Source organism: Lipotes vexillifer, unplaced genomic scaffold (assembly GCF_000442215.2).
Source record: "Lipotes vexillifer unplaced genomic scaffold, Lipotes_vexillifer_v1.1 scaffold962, whole genome shotgun sequence".
Taxonomy (NCBI): domain Eukaryota; kingdom Metazoa; phylum Chordata; class Mammalia; order Artiodactyla; family Lipotidae; genus Lipotes; species Lipotes vexillifer.
In genome coordinates this window covers 187,838-202,099 of record NW_006788568.1, presented here as the reverse complement: position 1 = coordinate 202,099, position 14,262 = coordinate 187,838, and the positions used below count along the sequence as shown (strand labels likewise).

Genomic DNA, 14,262 nt, shown 5'->3' with positions numbered 1-14,262 from the left:
CAGTGTGTTTGCTCACTCCTTAGGAATCCCAACTTGGCCAACTGATTCGAGAGAACCAGATCCTCACTGCAAAAGCCCTGATTCACAATTCTAAGAAATCATCATTTAACATACACTGAAGTGGTTTCTAGGGCACTGCTTTGTTGTTACCCACACAGAAACCAATTTTAACCATCAGAAGGAAATCTAAAATCTAGAGAAGCAAGTTTTCATCCCAGACAGCTTTCTGGAGAATTACCTATCTACAATAGAGAATTCATTTCTATCATCATCTTCCAAATTCTCACTCTGAAAGAAACTTGAATACTCCGTGGCAAAAAGCAGGCAGCTTGAAAATTAAAAACCAAACTTTTATACAGGTGGAGTAGTGAGGAGGGATATACAGGTGCTAAATAAAACACCAAATCAGGAAACGTTATTTTGTGCACAGGAAGCCACATCATCAGCTCAATATCGGCAAGATTGCCTTCTGGAAAGGGTTTGGAAATATGAGACTTGCTTTTTTAAACTCTCATTAAAATGGCAGGGTGGTTCTGAAATGTGAGGGAGAAGAAAAAGGCATACTTTGGGTCCTTCTTAGTAGAGTATCTGAGGTTAACAACAAAAAGACATGTTTTGAACAGAGAGGAGCCAAAAATAAGAATTAGTCATTGAGTCTCCTGAGGTTGGAAGTCCCCTAACTAGTCTATGTAATTTTAGCAGATACTTTTGGCAAGGTTGTTTGAGAAGCAGCTATAGTAGTGAAAAGAATTTAGTGTAGTGGTCCAAATGTGCCTGCAGATATGCCATTAACTGGCTGGGTGATCCTGGGCAACCCACTGAGTCTCTGTGTAGAATCAGGATTAAATGCTTCAGACAAGCAGACCCCTTTGTTCACTGCTGTACCTCCAGTGCCTAGAACAGTGCCCAACACCGTGGGTGCTGACAGAAGGAACTTAGGCTTGAATCTTCATTTTGCCACTTACAAAAGGATGACCTCAAAGAAATAACCCACCTTCCTTGCGCTTTTATTTTCTTATTTATAAAATGGAGATGGCAACTATCTCATATGATTTGCAATTTTAAAAAGATGGCCATGAAGCATTTAGTAAACACTAAATAAGTTAGCCATAATTATCTATTATATACAAACTCTTTGCATTTATTTAAAAAAGAAAACTCTCGGGGCTTCCCTGGTGGTGCAGTTGGTTGAGAGTCCGCCTGCCAATGCAGGGGACGCGGGTTCGTGCCCTGGTCCGGGAAGATCCCACATGCCGCGAAGCAGCTGGGCCCGTGAGCCATGGCTGCTGAGCCTGTGCGTCCGGAGCCTGTGCTCTGCAGCGGGAGAGGCCACAACAGTGAGAGGCTCGCGTACCGCAAAAAAAGAAAACTTTCAGGGCATTTTGGTATTGTCAAGGACACCTGTGATGTACAGCCAGTGAGCCATGATCTCCAAAATTTGCCTCCCAATCCACAGGGGTAACCCCCCAAAGCCACATTTGTACCAATGATCTTGTTCCATGGCTCTGTCTGGTTGTCTACATGTGTCTGGGACAGTTAACATGTAACACCTAGAGCTATGGGTGTGGCTGATAGGAAAAGGAGAAGCCTTTAGAACGATGTGGATGTACGGACTGCAGACAATGCCAGTTTAGGAGTCCAAAATGGCTTTCTAGTTCCTGGATCTGATCTCATTCTGCCTTTGGGAGTCTATGAGACAGCTCTGTATCCTTATTTTTTGCCTAAGTCAGTACTAGTAAGCTCATTATTTGTAACTAGGATTTGTTTTCCCATTAATTTTCTTTGACCCTCACAATATTCCTATAAAAGACAATATAACATGATAGAATGAACACATGAAATTAGACAAGCACAATGCTGCCATAAACTGTTAAGTTCGAGTTAATAGTCTATACACCTTTCTTCTCATTTATAAAATAGGATAGCAATGCCTACTTTGTTTTAGGGCTGCTTAGAAGATACAAATAACATAAGTAAGGCATCTGGCAAGAAGCACTCAACACATGATAGCTCCTATTAGTATCCCCATTTTACAAAGGGAAAATTATGGCTGAGAAATACTGATATTCTTTCTACTACGCCAACTACACTGGGAATAAAAATAGGAAAATCCACTGTCTTTTAACATATAAGTTCATCAAAAGAATGAAAGTGACAGCAAGAAACTTGTGACTTTCAAGTGCTCTGAATTTAAGTGATTAAATGGAATTGTGCATTGACTTGAAACAGATAGCTTAACCACTCAACAACTTGCTCAGACTCTACACTAATTTACTTCCAGATAGGGTTCTCTCCCTTGATAAGAAAATATATTGCCAGTTGACGTGAATATTCTACTGAGCTTATCAGTTCTACAGTTCTTTTAGTTTTGTGAATTTTATTTTCTCCAAGGTGGACCACTTACCAAAAAACCAACAAAAAAACAAATTGGGCACTATACACTATACCCGAGGAGGCACCATTCCACAAAACCCATTCAGCTAGGGCCTACAGTGTGGCCCTTTCCTGAGCTTGTAAATTCGCCCCACGTCCTATTGTCCCTTATGACTAGAGTGCTCAACTACATTCCTCTTTGAAACTATGTAACAATCTAGATCAATGGTCTCAACCTTGCCTCCAGGTCTCAGACTGCACTGCACAATCATCAGGGTTGGGGATGGGGATAGGACTTTAAAAATTATCGATGTTCAGGACACAACCCAAAGCAATTAAATCATAATTCCTATGGGGTGGGACTCAAGCATAGTGTTTTTTGGTTTGTACTTTTGAAGTTTCTCAGTGATTTCAATGTGTAAAATGGACATTAAATTGGAACACAAGTTGGAAAATGACAAGGCCCATGTGCAGTTCTTTGAGCCACATTTAAGAATATTTTAATGACCATTTCAAAATTGAGAGAATCCACGTAAAGTGTATTTCACAGGCTCCTCTGAGAGTCTACTTGGCCCAGGGTAGTCTATTAAAATATTTACCTAGTTCTTGTAGACATCTGAGTTTGAGACTCTTGGTATTACCTGAAACCCCTGGATTACTGTGGTAGTAAAGTTGTGCTTTTGGCATTGTTAGAGCTGCTAGCTATCAATGTGTGACTGACTTATATACTAATTGGTTCCTACTCTGAAAATGGCCCTAAATAAGCATGTCTATAGTTTAATCGTAGTCTGAAAACTGCTTTTCAGAAGAATCTCGTATTATTTTCCCCAGCCTAAATGCTATTGCTTAGAGAAACATCAACCACAGTTGCCTCCACTCCTGCAGTAGGCACTATTTGATTACTTCCAGTTGAGCATTTGAGTCAGCTATTTCATCTTGGGTAATTAAGTGGAGAAACAAATTCCTTAAAATAAACCAGAAATACACCAACTTTATCCCCAAAGAAATCTGAAAAAAATATGAGGGGTTCACACTTTTTCCTGTTTCTGAAGGAGCCAAGATTTCCCCCTAACGCTCACTACTTATCTTCTGAAAGTCCCATAGGTCATCCAGTTCCAAGAACAAATGATGAGAAACAAATGGAAATGAGCTATTCTGGGCATTTTCAGTTACAAAACAACTTCTGTAACAAGTTCCAATAGACTATCCAAAATTCTTCACATTGGAAATTCATTTGAAATAACGACTAGACCTACAACTGCAAATTTCTTGGCCCCTGTTTATCAAATCAAATGACGCTGAACTGTTTACTGTCAACTATCACACAGTCTTCTCATGATGCCTGTCCTAATCACCAAGATGGGAAGAGCTATTCTTCTATCCATGGCTGATTGGATGAGGCAAAACACAGAGCCACATTAGTTGCAAAGTCTGCAATAGCAAAACTGAAGATCAGAGATAGTACATAGCATTCTTCTAACAGTAGCAGTGACAGGCATTTATAGTCTTTGATGTGGTTTAAAAGTACAACACCGTAGATAAGAACCACCTTTCTTGGTATTGAATGCTAGGTCATTCTGAGACCAGATTAATACGATACAAAGAAGTAGTATGATGCTCATCAGAGAGAAGAAAGCTTGAGTCCCAGATAGGAGAAACTGTGAAATCTTGGGCAAGTTACTTAACCTTGTTGAGCCTTATTTTCTTTTATAAAAGAGTAATTTCTACCCCACTTGCTTTAGACAATGATACAAGTTAAAGTGCTTTGAAGATACAAGTGATAAATGAACTCTCATAATTACAGATCCAAATAAGACCAAATTAAATTGTCCTAAAATCTGGACTTGGCTAGAATATCAATAACAAAGATCTCAACTTTGGGACCTTCTTTAAGACAACTCTCCCTCCATTCCTATGGGAGATATCAGCTTCTAAAAGTGAGCCAAGTGGAAGTAATGTGAAGCAGTTTTAAGCATGAGAATGACTTTTTAAATATTTTATCTTTATAAATTGACAAACATCTACTATTTAATATCACTGTTACAACATGAATAGCAATCTAAATTCAATGTTCAAGACACAGAAATTGGAAGTCTTCCAGAAAATGCTCTGAAGGCTTCATTAACCAAGATAATTGTTGGGGATAGTCTCATTCACAGTTCCCTGAAAAGAAACTGAACCAAACCTTGACATTTCATGTTAAGTAGGAACAGTGAATAAGGCACATAATACAGGTGACTGTTAGGACACCGTCTTTTTTTTTAACTATAAAAATAAACATAAGTAACTAATGGAATAACAAAATAAAAGTTTATTTTATTAGAATTAGGAATGTTCTTTCCCTCTGGGCAACCTGAACAGTCCAGTTACAATGAAAATCTAAGAACAGTTATTTCCACAGCACAGGGTGCTCTATGCACAAAATTACAGGGTTAGGAGCATTTAATCAATTTACCGATCTGATTGTCTCACCAACCCGCCCCCTCCCATCCCCCAAGTGCTCTATACTGGGATTTGTAGCTAAAAGATTTTGTTACATAAAGTCCTTTTCTCTCTTATACTAAATTTCCTAATCATGGTTGATCCACATTGTACACTGCAGATTCAACCATTTCAAATCAAGTCGGTCAGTCTTGGATCTGTTATATTTGTGTGTATGTATACACCTGTGTATTTAATGTATTTATTTAAACACACATAAAACACACACAATCTGGGTCGCGGCAGATTACACAGAATTTAGAGTCTGATGATATTATATACTACTCAATTTTACCACTGTGGTTTGTATCCTGCGCTTTGGATCGACACTTTATTGTCAATCATTTAAAGTCCATCTACTGCTCAATGAATTGTTCAGATGAAGCATGCGCTTTTCAGAAGACCTCAAGAAGACAGGGAGACCCTGGTGCTGACCATGAATAGAGCCCTCTGACAGAAAGACTTAGGTAGGTGAAACAGGGAAGCTGTCATACAATATGGCTTGCCTATCCCAGCTGGGGTCACTGAAGTTACTAACAATGAAAGCAATTAACTCAGGGAATTCTGTCAAATATGGAGACAGCTGTTAAAAGCTTGGAAGTGGAAAATGCCAATTCATCTTGATCCATACAAATTAGGGAATGCACCCACAATTGCTATACCCTCAGGTAATATGCCAATACTGAAACTAGAAAGCAGCTCTAAAAAGCACTGTTCCTCCATGGGTGGGGGCTGATATTATGAAGTGCACACATTGTTTTTGGATACTTGTTGTAAGGGGAGCATGTAAAAAGGATTTACGACACTCAAACTTAGATACTGGAGTTAACTGGTAGGGTTTTTTAAAAACACCACACATACACAAAACATTTTAATGGAACCACATATATCTAGATAGCAACTCTGGCTGCTTTTCAAAGTTACCAGGGAAAGGAACTTATTCAAGCTTTCTTTAAAAAAAAAAATCCTTAGTTTTGATAAATGTCTTTTAAGATTGATGCAGTCATTGAAAATAAAGTCAAATGGTTGACAGGGAAAGGGGAGGAGAAGAGAATACGGAAGAAGCAGACACTGAGTTCAGATTTGCACCTAAAGTGGCAAGAGAAGGGAGGATAAAAGGTACAGGTAAAGTTGATCCTAAAGCAACAAGTGGTTTAAGGAAGCAGCATAATATATTCAGCAAACATTCACTGATTTTTGATGGGAAAAGAATAGTTGCAAGTACATCTCATGTAACAACCTTTTCTAAAAGGAAAAGTAGGGTTGATTTAGCAAAGCCTAACTTAGGCAAAAGGCCAGAGGAAAGTGAACCTACTTCCCAATGATGTAATAAGATGTACAATGCAAGAGCAGACAAAGCTGCCTCACAAACGGTAAACACTCCCTAGGCGCAAGACATTTAGAGGAAGACAAAGAGGTCCTTCAGCCACAAGTGGTATTTAGTATTAAGACCTCAATCTAGTTGCCTAGTTCACTCTGTACTCCTGTATAAAACTGACAGATTTAGGGATGCTAATCTGTTGAAAAATACCACAGCAAGAATGGCCTAAACAGATACATAGTTAATAAAACCACCACCACCCTTTACTTTTAACATAGCTCTTAGTAGAAATTTCATAAAAATGGACATCACAGCTAAAACACGTTATTAATTCTATTTGCTGACAATAGAAAAGAAGCAAACAGTGGTTTCTATTTAAATGCACTAGATGGGAATATCAAGTTCTAGGGTGTGCCTTCAAACTGAACCCACAGCAACACACATAAGCAATTTCAGTATCTGCCATTTTTAATTCACAATCTGAAACTAAGTGAATGGCTATTTATTTATATTGAAAGGAAAAACATTCTATCTGACACCCTAACGTAAAGAAGGGGTGAGAGAAGAGCCATAACTAAAATCTTAAAAGGCTCAAAGCAGCAATTAAGGGGAAAATCTTTTGAAATGTTTCCTCTGGATGTGACAGGAAGCCTTCAGCTATATGACACGGGCACACAAAGGCTTACGTAGATGCGTGAGGACGTGGAGAGGGATGAGGTTAGGGACTGGGTGATTCTTGAATTGCAGCAGCAAAGCTCCCTGTTGCAGCCCTTATCAGGCCATGGCATTTAGTCAGAACTTGACTTCTCTATACCCAACCAGGAGCTGAGAACTCAGGGCATGAGGCCCATGGCTAGCAACAAACATATCAAACCAGAGAGGGCAAAGTAATCTCAGGAAAGGGAAATCAAAGAGCTCTAGATAGGTCTTCCAGAGGTGCTAAACCAACACACCTTTTAGTCCAACCCTCAACCCTGGAAAGATAAAGCAAACTGAAAGAAAATGCACAGCAAAAGACATAATCTTGAAGATTTTTAAAGAATAAATATTTTTTGTAATTAAACATTATGCAAACACGTGCCACGCCTGCTTTGTCCATGCATATGCGCTATATACAATTTTGAAAAATACTGTGTTGTCCTCTTGTTTTAAAAGTCATATACAAAGTTTTTTTGTTTTTTTTTGTTTGTTTGTTTAACCCCTCTTTCTGCCTACCCTCTTCCCCGCCCCAAGAATTTTCTTTACAAGGAACTAATCATCATTCACTCATGACCTTGCGGTATGAGAAAGAGACAGTCTGCGTGTTTGGGTGTATCTGTATGTGCAGGGGAGGAAGGGGAAGAGGTCCTTTACCAAAGTACAACAAAATGGCTGGTTTGGACATGAAAAGCAGTGTCAAAGAGCTATTTTAAATTTTAACTGTACTACACTCAGGAAAAAGAAAATGAAAAAAAGGAGTCAGCTTTGAGAATGAAGCTACGTTACAAGTTAAAGTTGGAGGGCTTTTAGTGTGTCTGTCACACTTTTGTTGGCGGCCTAGAATACTGTTGTACAATGGTTTATCTACCTTTTTTTATTACAATATAATTTACTTAAACTTTCCATTAACAAAACAGAATTCTGGTACTATAGACCAGCGGTGTCAGAATAGGCTTAGTGCCTCCTTGTTTGTATTTGTTTTGTTTTGTTTGTTTTAATTGCATGAGCACTCTAGACGATAAAGTTTTCAGAGTTCATTTTATGCAGGGCCATTCTCAGTCCTCAATGTACTCCCACAGATCTTTTTCATAGCCTTCATGCACATGCTGTAACAAAACCCTTCGTCGACTCTCACAGTATCTGTAATCAAAGAGAAAAAAAAAAAAACCCATTGTCAGCCTCCAATAATTAAAAAAAGAGGCATTTACTTATTTTTTAAGGTCCCCTACAGTTTATTCAGACTTAGAACCAAGCACCTGTTTTTTGTTGTTGTTGTGTTTTGTTTTGTTTTGTTTTTTGGCTGTTCCGCATGTCTTGTGGGATTTAGTTCCTTGACCAGGGACTGAACCCGGGCCCTCAGCAGTGAGAGCTGGGAGTCCTAACTACTGGACCGCCAGGGAATTCCCCCAAGCACCTGTTTTTGTTTTTAAGAGGCACATTTTCAGGTCTAGATGTAAAGACATGACTATTTCTCATTTTAAAAAGGTATTTTTTGAAGTTCCCAGTTTTGGGAAATTAATTCTAGAGCAATAAAACAAAGGCCTTAGAAATCATCTGACTCAATCTTGTCATTCTACAGGTAAGTAAACAGTTTTAGGAAGAAGTAGTTTCAGGGGCTGTTTATTCACACCTGTAAAACCTTAAAGTACTGGTGGCAGCTATTGCTGGCTAAGGGAAGTGAAAATGTTACTTAGGACTAAATCTCCAAGTCTCCCAAATTCCCAGAGATTTCTACTACTATTAAAAAGATATTAGTATTTGCCAGAAAACAACTGTGGGAGAAAGAGCTCCATGTTGAGAAAGCAAACATTCTGCATCTTTTACTTAAGTGGTAACATATCTTAAAGTATCACCTATCTCTAGGACAAAGTAAATTTCTCCTTAGAAAAACTCTTTAAAAAGTCTGGGTAGCTCACTTGTCAACAGCCATGATCCACAGGATCCCTAGGCTAGGGCTAGCATCCTAATCTCACCCCTCATCCTAATAGCCACTTGCCCTTTTGGGGCTCCTTCTTCCTGTCAGGGCAGCAACTACATAGATAAAACTTCATGGAAGAAGCAGAATCAGCCAGTGGGATAAACGGCTGATTTCCTCCCTATGCCTGACTAGCACTATCTGGATCTGTTTCCCAAAGGACAGAAACAATCTGTGAGAAACATGGCAGCTGCTCAGTTACTGAATATGCTAAACCCAAGTTTCACCATCATCTAACTTCTCCATTAAGGAATACCAGACCACTGGTGACCTACATTTTTGTTCAACAACTACTAGAGAAAACCTTACCTGTACTTATCTTGTACTTTCTGCTTTATATCCTGCAGAGAGTCTTGGGAAATATCTCGTTCAAGGTAGCCCGAGAGCACCTCTGTGGCATTCTCTAGATCTGCTTGGTTATTCTGTAAGAGGAAGAAGAATATATAGTAAATTTTGCCTTCAAAAGAAAGCTAAAAGATAAACCATCTTAGCTGCTTCCTTGATAGACTGTGGCTCAACACCAATTTTGTAATTTTCACAGGTGGTTTAACTGCACCTGTAAAGCCCTTCATCACTTTCACCCCTAACAACTTGTTTTTCTTGTCCAGGACAATTTTTTAAACATTAAAAAACTAAAGATTTATCCATTACCTCTGGAAGACTATTAAGGACAATCTGAAAGAACGTTAAGAAAAAGTTTTGGGAATCTTCCAGTTCTGAAAACTGCTATTGGCTAAAGCTTGAGGAAAAATAAGAAACCCATTATTCTTTATATCTAGCTAGACATCTACTTCTTATAAGAGAACACTGTATGGAAGATTAAAATTTTGTTATCCTTTACTACTATGGCTAGTTCTATATATTTACCCATATAAATTCCCATCTACTATTCACCGTTATTACCCAGCCATCTATCAACATCAATGTTGTATGCATCAATTTTAAATGAGCATCTCTACTGCTAAAAGCCCCCCCTTTAGTCATTACTTCTCCACAAAAGGCAAGCATCATATTAACTTCTAATACCATGTATTAGTTTTGCCTGAATAAAGACTTTTGCAAGAACTTATGACGTGCCAGGTGTTACATAAGCATTAAACATGGATTGTCTCACTTAAACCTCTTAACATTTATAGAAAAATTATTCCCATGCTAAAATAGAGATATAGATGAGGTTAAGTAATTTGCTTCACGTCAACAGAGCTAAAAAGTGATGAAGTCAAGATTCAAATTCAGGGCTAATTCCAGAGCCTGCACACTAAATCACTAGCTGGCTAAACCACATCACTTTGAACATAGTTTACAGCAAGAAATCTAAATTTCTTGTATCTTCCTAATAAACACGAAACTTTTCTTTTATAATTTTTTATTCATTTTATTTATCTTTGGCTGCGTTGGGTCTTCGTTGCTGAGCGCGGGGCTCTCTCCAGTTGCGGTGAGCAGAGGCCACTCCTCGCCACGGTGCACAGGCTCCTCATTGCAGTGGCCTCCCTGGTTGCGAAGCATGGGCTCTAGGCACGCGGTCTCTAGAGCGCAGGCTCAGTAGTTGTGGCACACGGGCCCAGTTACTCCGCAGCATGTGTGATCCTCCCAGACCAGGGATCAAATTCGTGTCCCCTGCACTGGCAGGCAGATTCCTATCCACTGAGCCACAAGGGAAGCCCTTAACACTAAACTTTTAATCCACATTTTTGGGCAGAGAGTAAGCTTTAAAACTCTATATATCTTATCTATGAGAGGCAAGTAGTCCTATGACACACAGGTAACTCAGTAACTATTCCTACCTCAAAGATAATGGACTGGTTATTCTTTTTGAGGTAGAAAGCGAAGACATAAGTGTACATGAGTGTGGCACGACACTGGCAGAGGACATCAACTGCTTTCTTCAGGAACTGCACCTCAATCCAGGACATGTTGTGCTGTTGCATCTCTTCCATTTTCTGCTTCACCTGAGCATACAGTTTGTGCTCAAAGCGTAGACTCTGCATGTGGTTCATATAGCGATTACAGTAGAACAGGTACCTCTGAAGGGCTGCCCTAGATCGCTGTCCCATTAAGAAAAATTAAGGTCACATAATTATAACAAATGTATTATATATACACAAAAGCTGATATATTTACTGATGAAACGGTATAGGAATTTAGGCTAAAATTCGGAACAAAGAGACATCTACTGCTACCTTTGTTATTTAATATTTTTTGAATGTCCTATAGCTGTACTTTCCAATACAGCAGCCACTAGTCACAGGTGGCTATTAAAGTAAAAAACTCAGTTCCTCAGGGTTCAACAGCCATATCGCAGTCAGTGCCTACCACATTAGACAGTGGTAATAAAGAACATTTCCATCATTACAGAATGTTCTACTGGATAGCTCTGTTCTGTGGTATGTAATAAGGTACATCAATATTTTAAAGTAGAAAACAAAAGAGAGGCAACCAGACATCATATAACACCTAATATAATGCAACAGAAACTATACAGTACCACCAGTTAAGTGTTCTGTGTTCTTTCCACACCCTTCCCCAAATCGAGTCTGAATTCAATTATCTAGAATTAACCACCAGTTTCAGGAAATTCAGGGATAGAAGAACCTATTAAATAAAACCAGGGAGTTGCAATCAGCAAATCCAGAATGTGTTAAATTCTACAAGAAAAATAACTTAGTTTCCTCAACAAACAAATGCCAAGGGAAGAAAAACAAACCCCCAAAAAACCAAAAAACTGAAAGGACCTATAGATTAGCAGATCACATCCAACTTGTGCACCTGTATGGATCCTGATTTAAACCAACTATAAAAGAAAGTTTATGAGATAAGTGGGGACCATTTGAACACTGGATAGTTGATGATATTAACAAAGTACTGCTTTAAGTATATAATATAGTATAATTATAAAATAATACAATAAATATATATACAAACATAATTATGGTACTACAGTTTTATGAAGAGTCTTTTAAAGTACATGTGAAGTATTACAAAAATATAAATATATATATATATAAAATATCAGGTCTAAATTTGTTTTATATTATTTATCATACTGCAAAAAGAATTCACATAGGTCTCTCCCATTACACTATAAATCTCTAGAGGAGATACAGTTTTAAAAAAGTAATCTTGGGGGAATTCCCTGGCGGTCCAGTGGTTAGGACTCTGCTCTCACTGCCAAGGGCCCAGTTTCAATCCCTGGTGGAACTAAGATCCCACAAGCCTTGAGGCCCAGCTGGCAAAAAAAAAAAAAAAAAAAAAGTAATCTTGTTATCTCTAGCACCTAATATGCAGAAAATGATAAATGCTTGTTAAATGCAACCACCATGGAAGGGTTTCTTACCACACATATGTATTTCTTTTCTTTTACTATCACCTCCTCTTCCTCTCCTCATGCCTTAAAGCCTACTAACAGCACAGATACTATTAGGCCCTATGCTTGGTCTCTTGCTTAGAAATACTATCTCTGAACCACATAACTAGCCAATCACATGATCCAGTATCATACAACATTGAAACATTTCAAAAAACCTACACAAGCCATATTATTTCAGCAGTCAGGTAGGTATTTAAATCAATGCTTACACGATGGAAAATTATTCCAATTATATCTAAAAATATAAGATGTAGAAAATAAGCTGCTTGGCATTTTATCTCCCCCCAAAGCACTAATATTTTTAAGCCTGTCAAATTCCCAAGATGAAATGGAAAACCTAAATCACATATTAAAATATATGTTACAGGACTTAATGTGACCAGCATTTGATTTAATGTGACCAACAATTCTCAAACAGCTTGCATCACTTAAAATACCTTTAAAATTCAACATGAAAGAAAACCCATACCAACACTGCAAATAAGACCCATTTTTAATCAAATGCCAGAATCTGGATTGAGAAATGCAATCAGTATCCTGAAAACACTTTGGAAAAACAAACAAAACAAAAACCTGACTGCTTAAAACAGGGGTAGGCAAACTCTGGTCTGTGAGTGAAATCCAGCTGCTGCCTATTTTTTGTAAACTAAGATAACTTGGAACACTGCCATGCCCACTCTTTTAAGTCTATGGTTGAGTCAGCATTTCAAGAGCAGGGACAGAATTGAGTAATTGTAACAGAGACTATATAGTCTGCAAAGCTGAAAATATTTACCATCTGGCAACTCACAGGTCTAGTAGATAAGAAAATTCAGGGAATTCCCTGGTTGGGGAACTAAGATCCCATAAGCCTTGAGGCCCAGCTAGCCAAAAAAAAAAAAAAAAAGTAATCTTGTTATCTCTAGCACCTAATATGAAAAGAAAGAAAGTCTAGTAGATAAGAAAATTCAGGGAATTCCCTGGTGGTCCAGTGATAAGGAATCTCACTGCCAGGGGCCTGGGTTCCACCCCTAGTTAGGAAACTAAGATCCTGCAAGCTGCACAGTGCAGCCAAAAAAATAAATAAAAATTAAAAAAAGAAAAGAAAATTCAAATGTCCGCCTCTGTCATAACTGTGGCATAGTATATTAAGTCAGCAACTTTCTACAACACAGGTAACATCCTTCCAAGGCACTCAAAGTACCATCTATGTTCTTTCTGTATTGTGTGCCAACCTTCTAGTACTTTTTAAGAACTACAACTCCCAGAAAACACTAGGCCTGAGTATGGAAGTAGGGGAAGTGAGGAAAGAATATGCTAGATGTGTGCAATGGTGTGCTCCATTCTGGGAGGTATGGCTCCCACTTAAATAAACAAACAAATACAGGCACTCATATGAAATTTTTCCCTGTACACCCACAGGATCAGAAGATTCTAGTTTAGTCCAAAAGAAATGAGCTAGAAAAATAATGCATTCTAGCATCTACAACCTACACATTAGCAGGGCTTAGAAGCTATGCTCAATAATCCACCCTGCCTGTGGACCTCAGAAAGGGATTCTACCAGCACCCAAATGCAGACCAGGTAAGGCCAAGGATAACCCATATACTTTTTGTTGTCAGCAAATACCATATTCTGGCTAGATCTAACTAGACTACTCTTCATTCAGGATAAGTAAAAACTAAAAGTCTAACATGGTTATTAGGAAAAATGTAATGCAGCGTAAGAGAAAAAGAACAGTTCTCTATGGACTCAAAAAAATATTATCAAAATTAGAAGAAAATTTTAGGAAAATTTATGGTCTCTTCAGCAGAATTTAAAACAACTGTGACTGCTTAAAACAGAAGCAGAAAACCATGAGGGCTAAGATTTAAAAACAAACAAACAAACCCAAAACAGAAGGAGATGCAATGACAAACTGAGCTAAATAAAAATGCAACAGTAGAACTGATTCCAAATGGGAGGTAGGAAAAGCATGTCTGTCATTGTAGAGTTTTGTATATAAAGATTACATGGGGCTTCCCTGGTGGCGCAGTGCTTGGGAGTCCGCCTGCCGATGCAGGAGAC

The 14,262-nt window shown here is 38.3% G+C and overlaps 1 protein-coding gene across 1 annotated transcript in view; it reads right to left on the bottom strand.

Annotated features, from left to right (window-relative positions):
- Positions 1-4,669: 4,669 nt before the first annotated feature.
- The window catches only part of ARIH1 (ariadne RBR E3 ubiquitin protein ligase 1), a 122,663-nt gene continuing 113,070 nt past the window's right edge, over positions 4,670-14,262 (bottom strand). The window contains exons 12-14 of the mRNA XM_007461670.1: positions 10,634-10,894; positions 9,159-9,271; positions 4,670-8,014 (exon numbers count right to left, since the gene is read on the bottom strand). Of these exons, the coding sequence (XP_007461732.1) occupies positions 7,930-8,014; positions 9,159-9,271; positions 10,634-10,894 (459 nt within the window). The 3' untranslated portion in view covers positions 4,670-7,929. The remainder of the gene's footprint in view (positions 8,015-9,158; positions 9,272-10,633; positions 10,895-14,262) is intronic.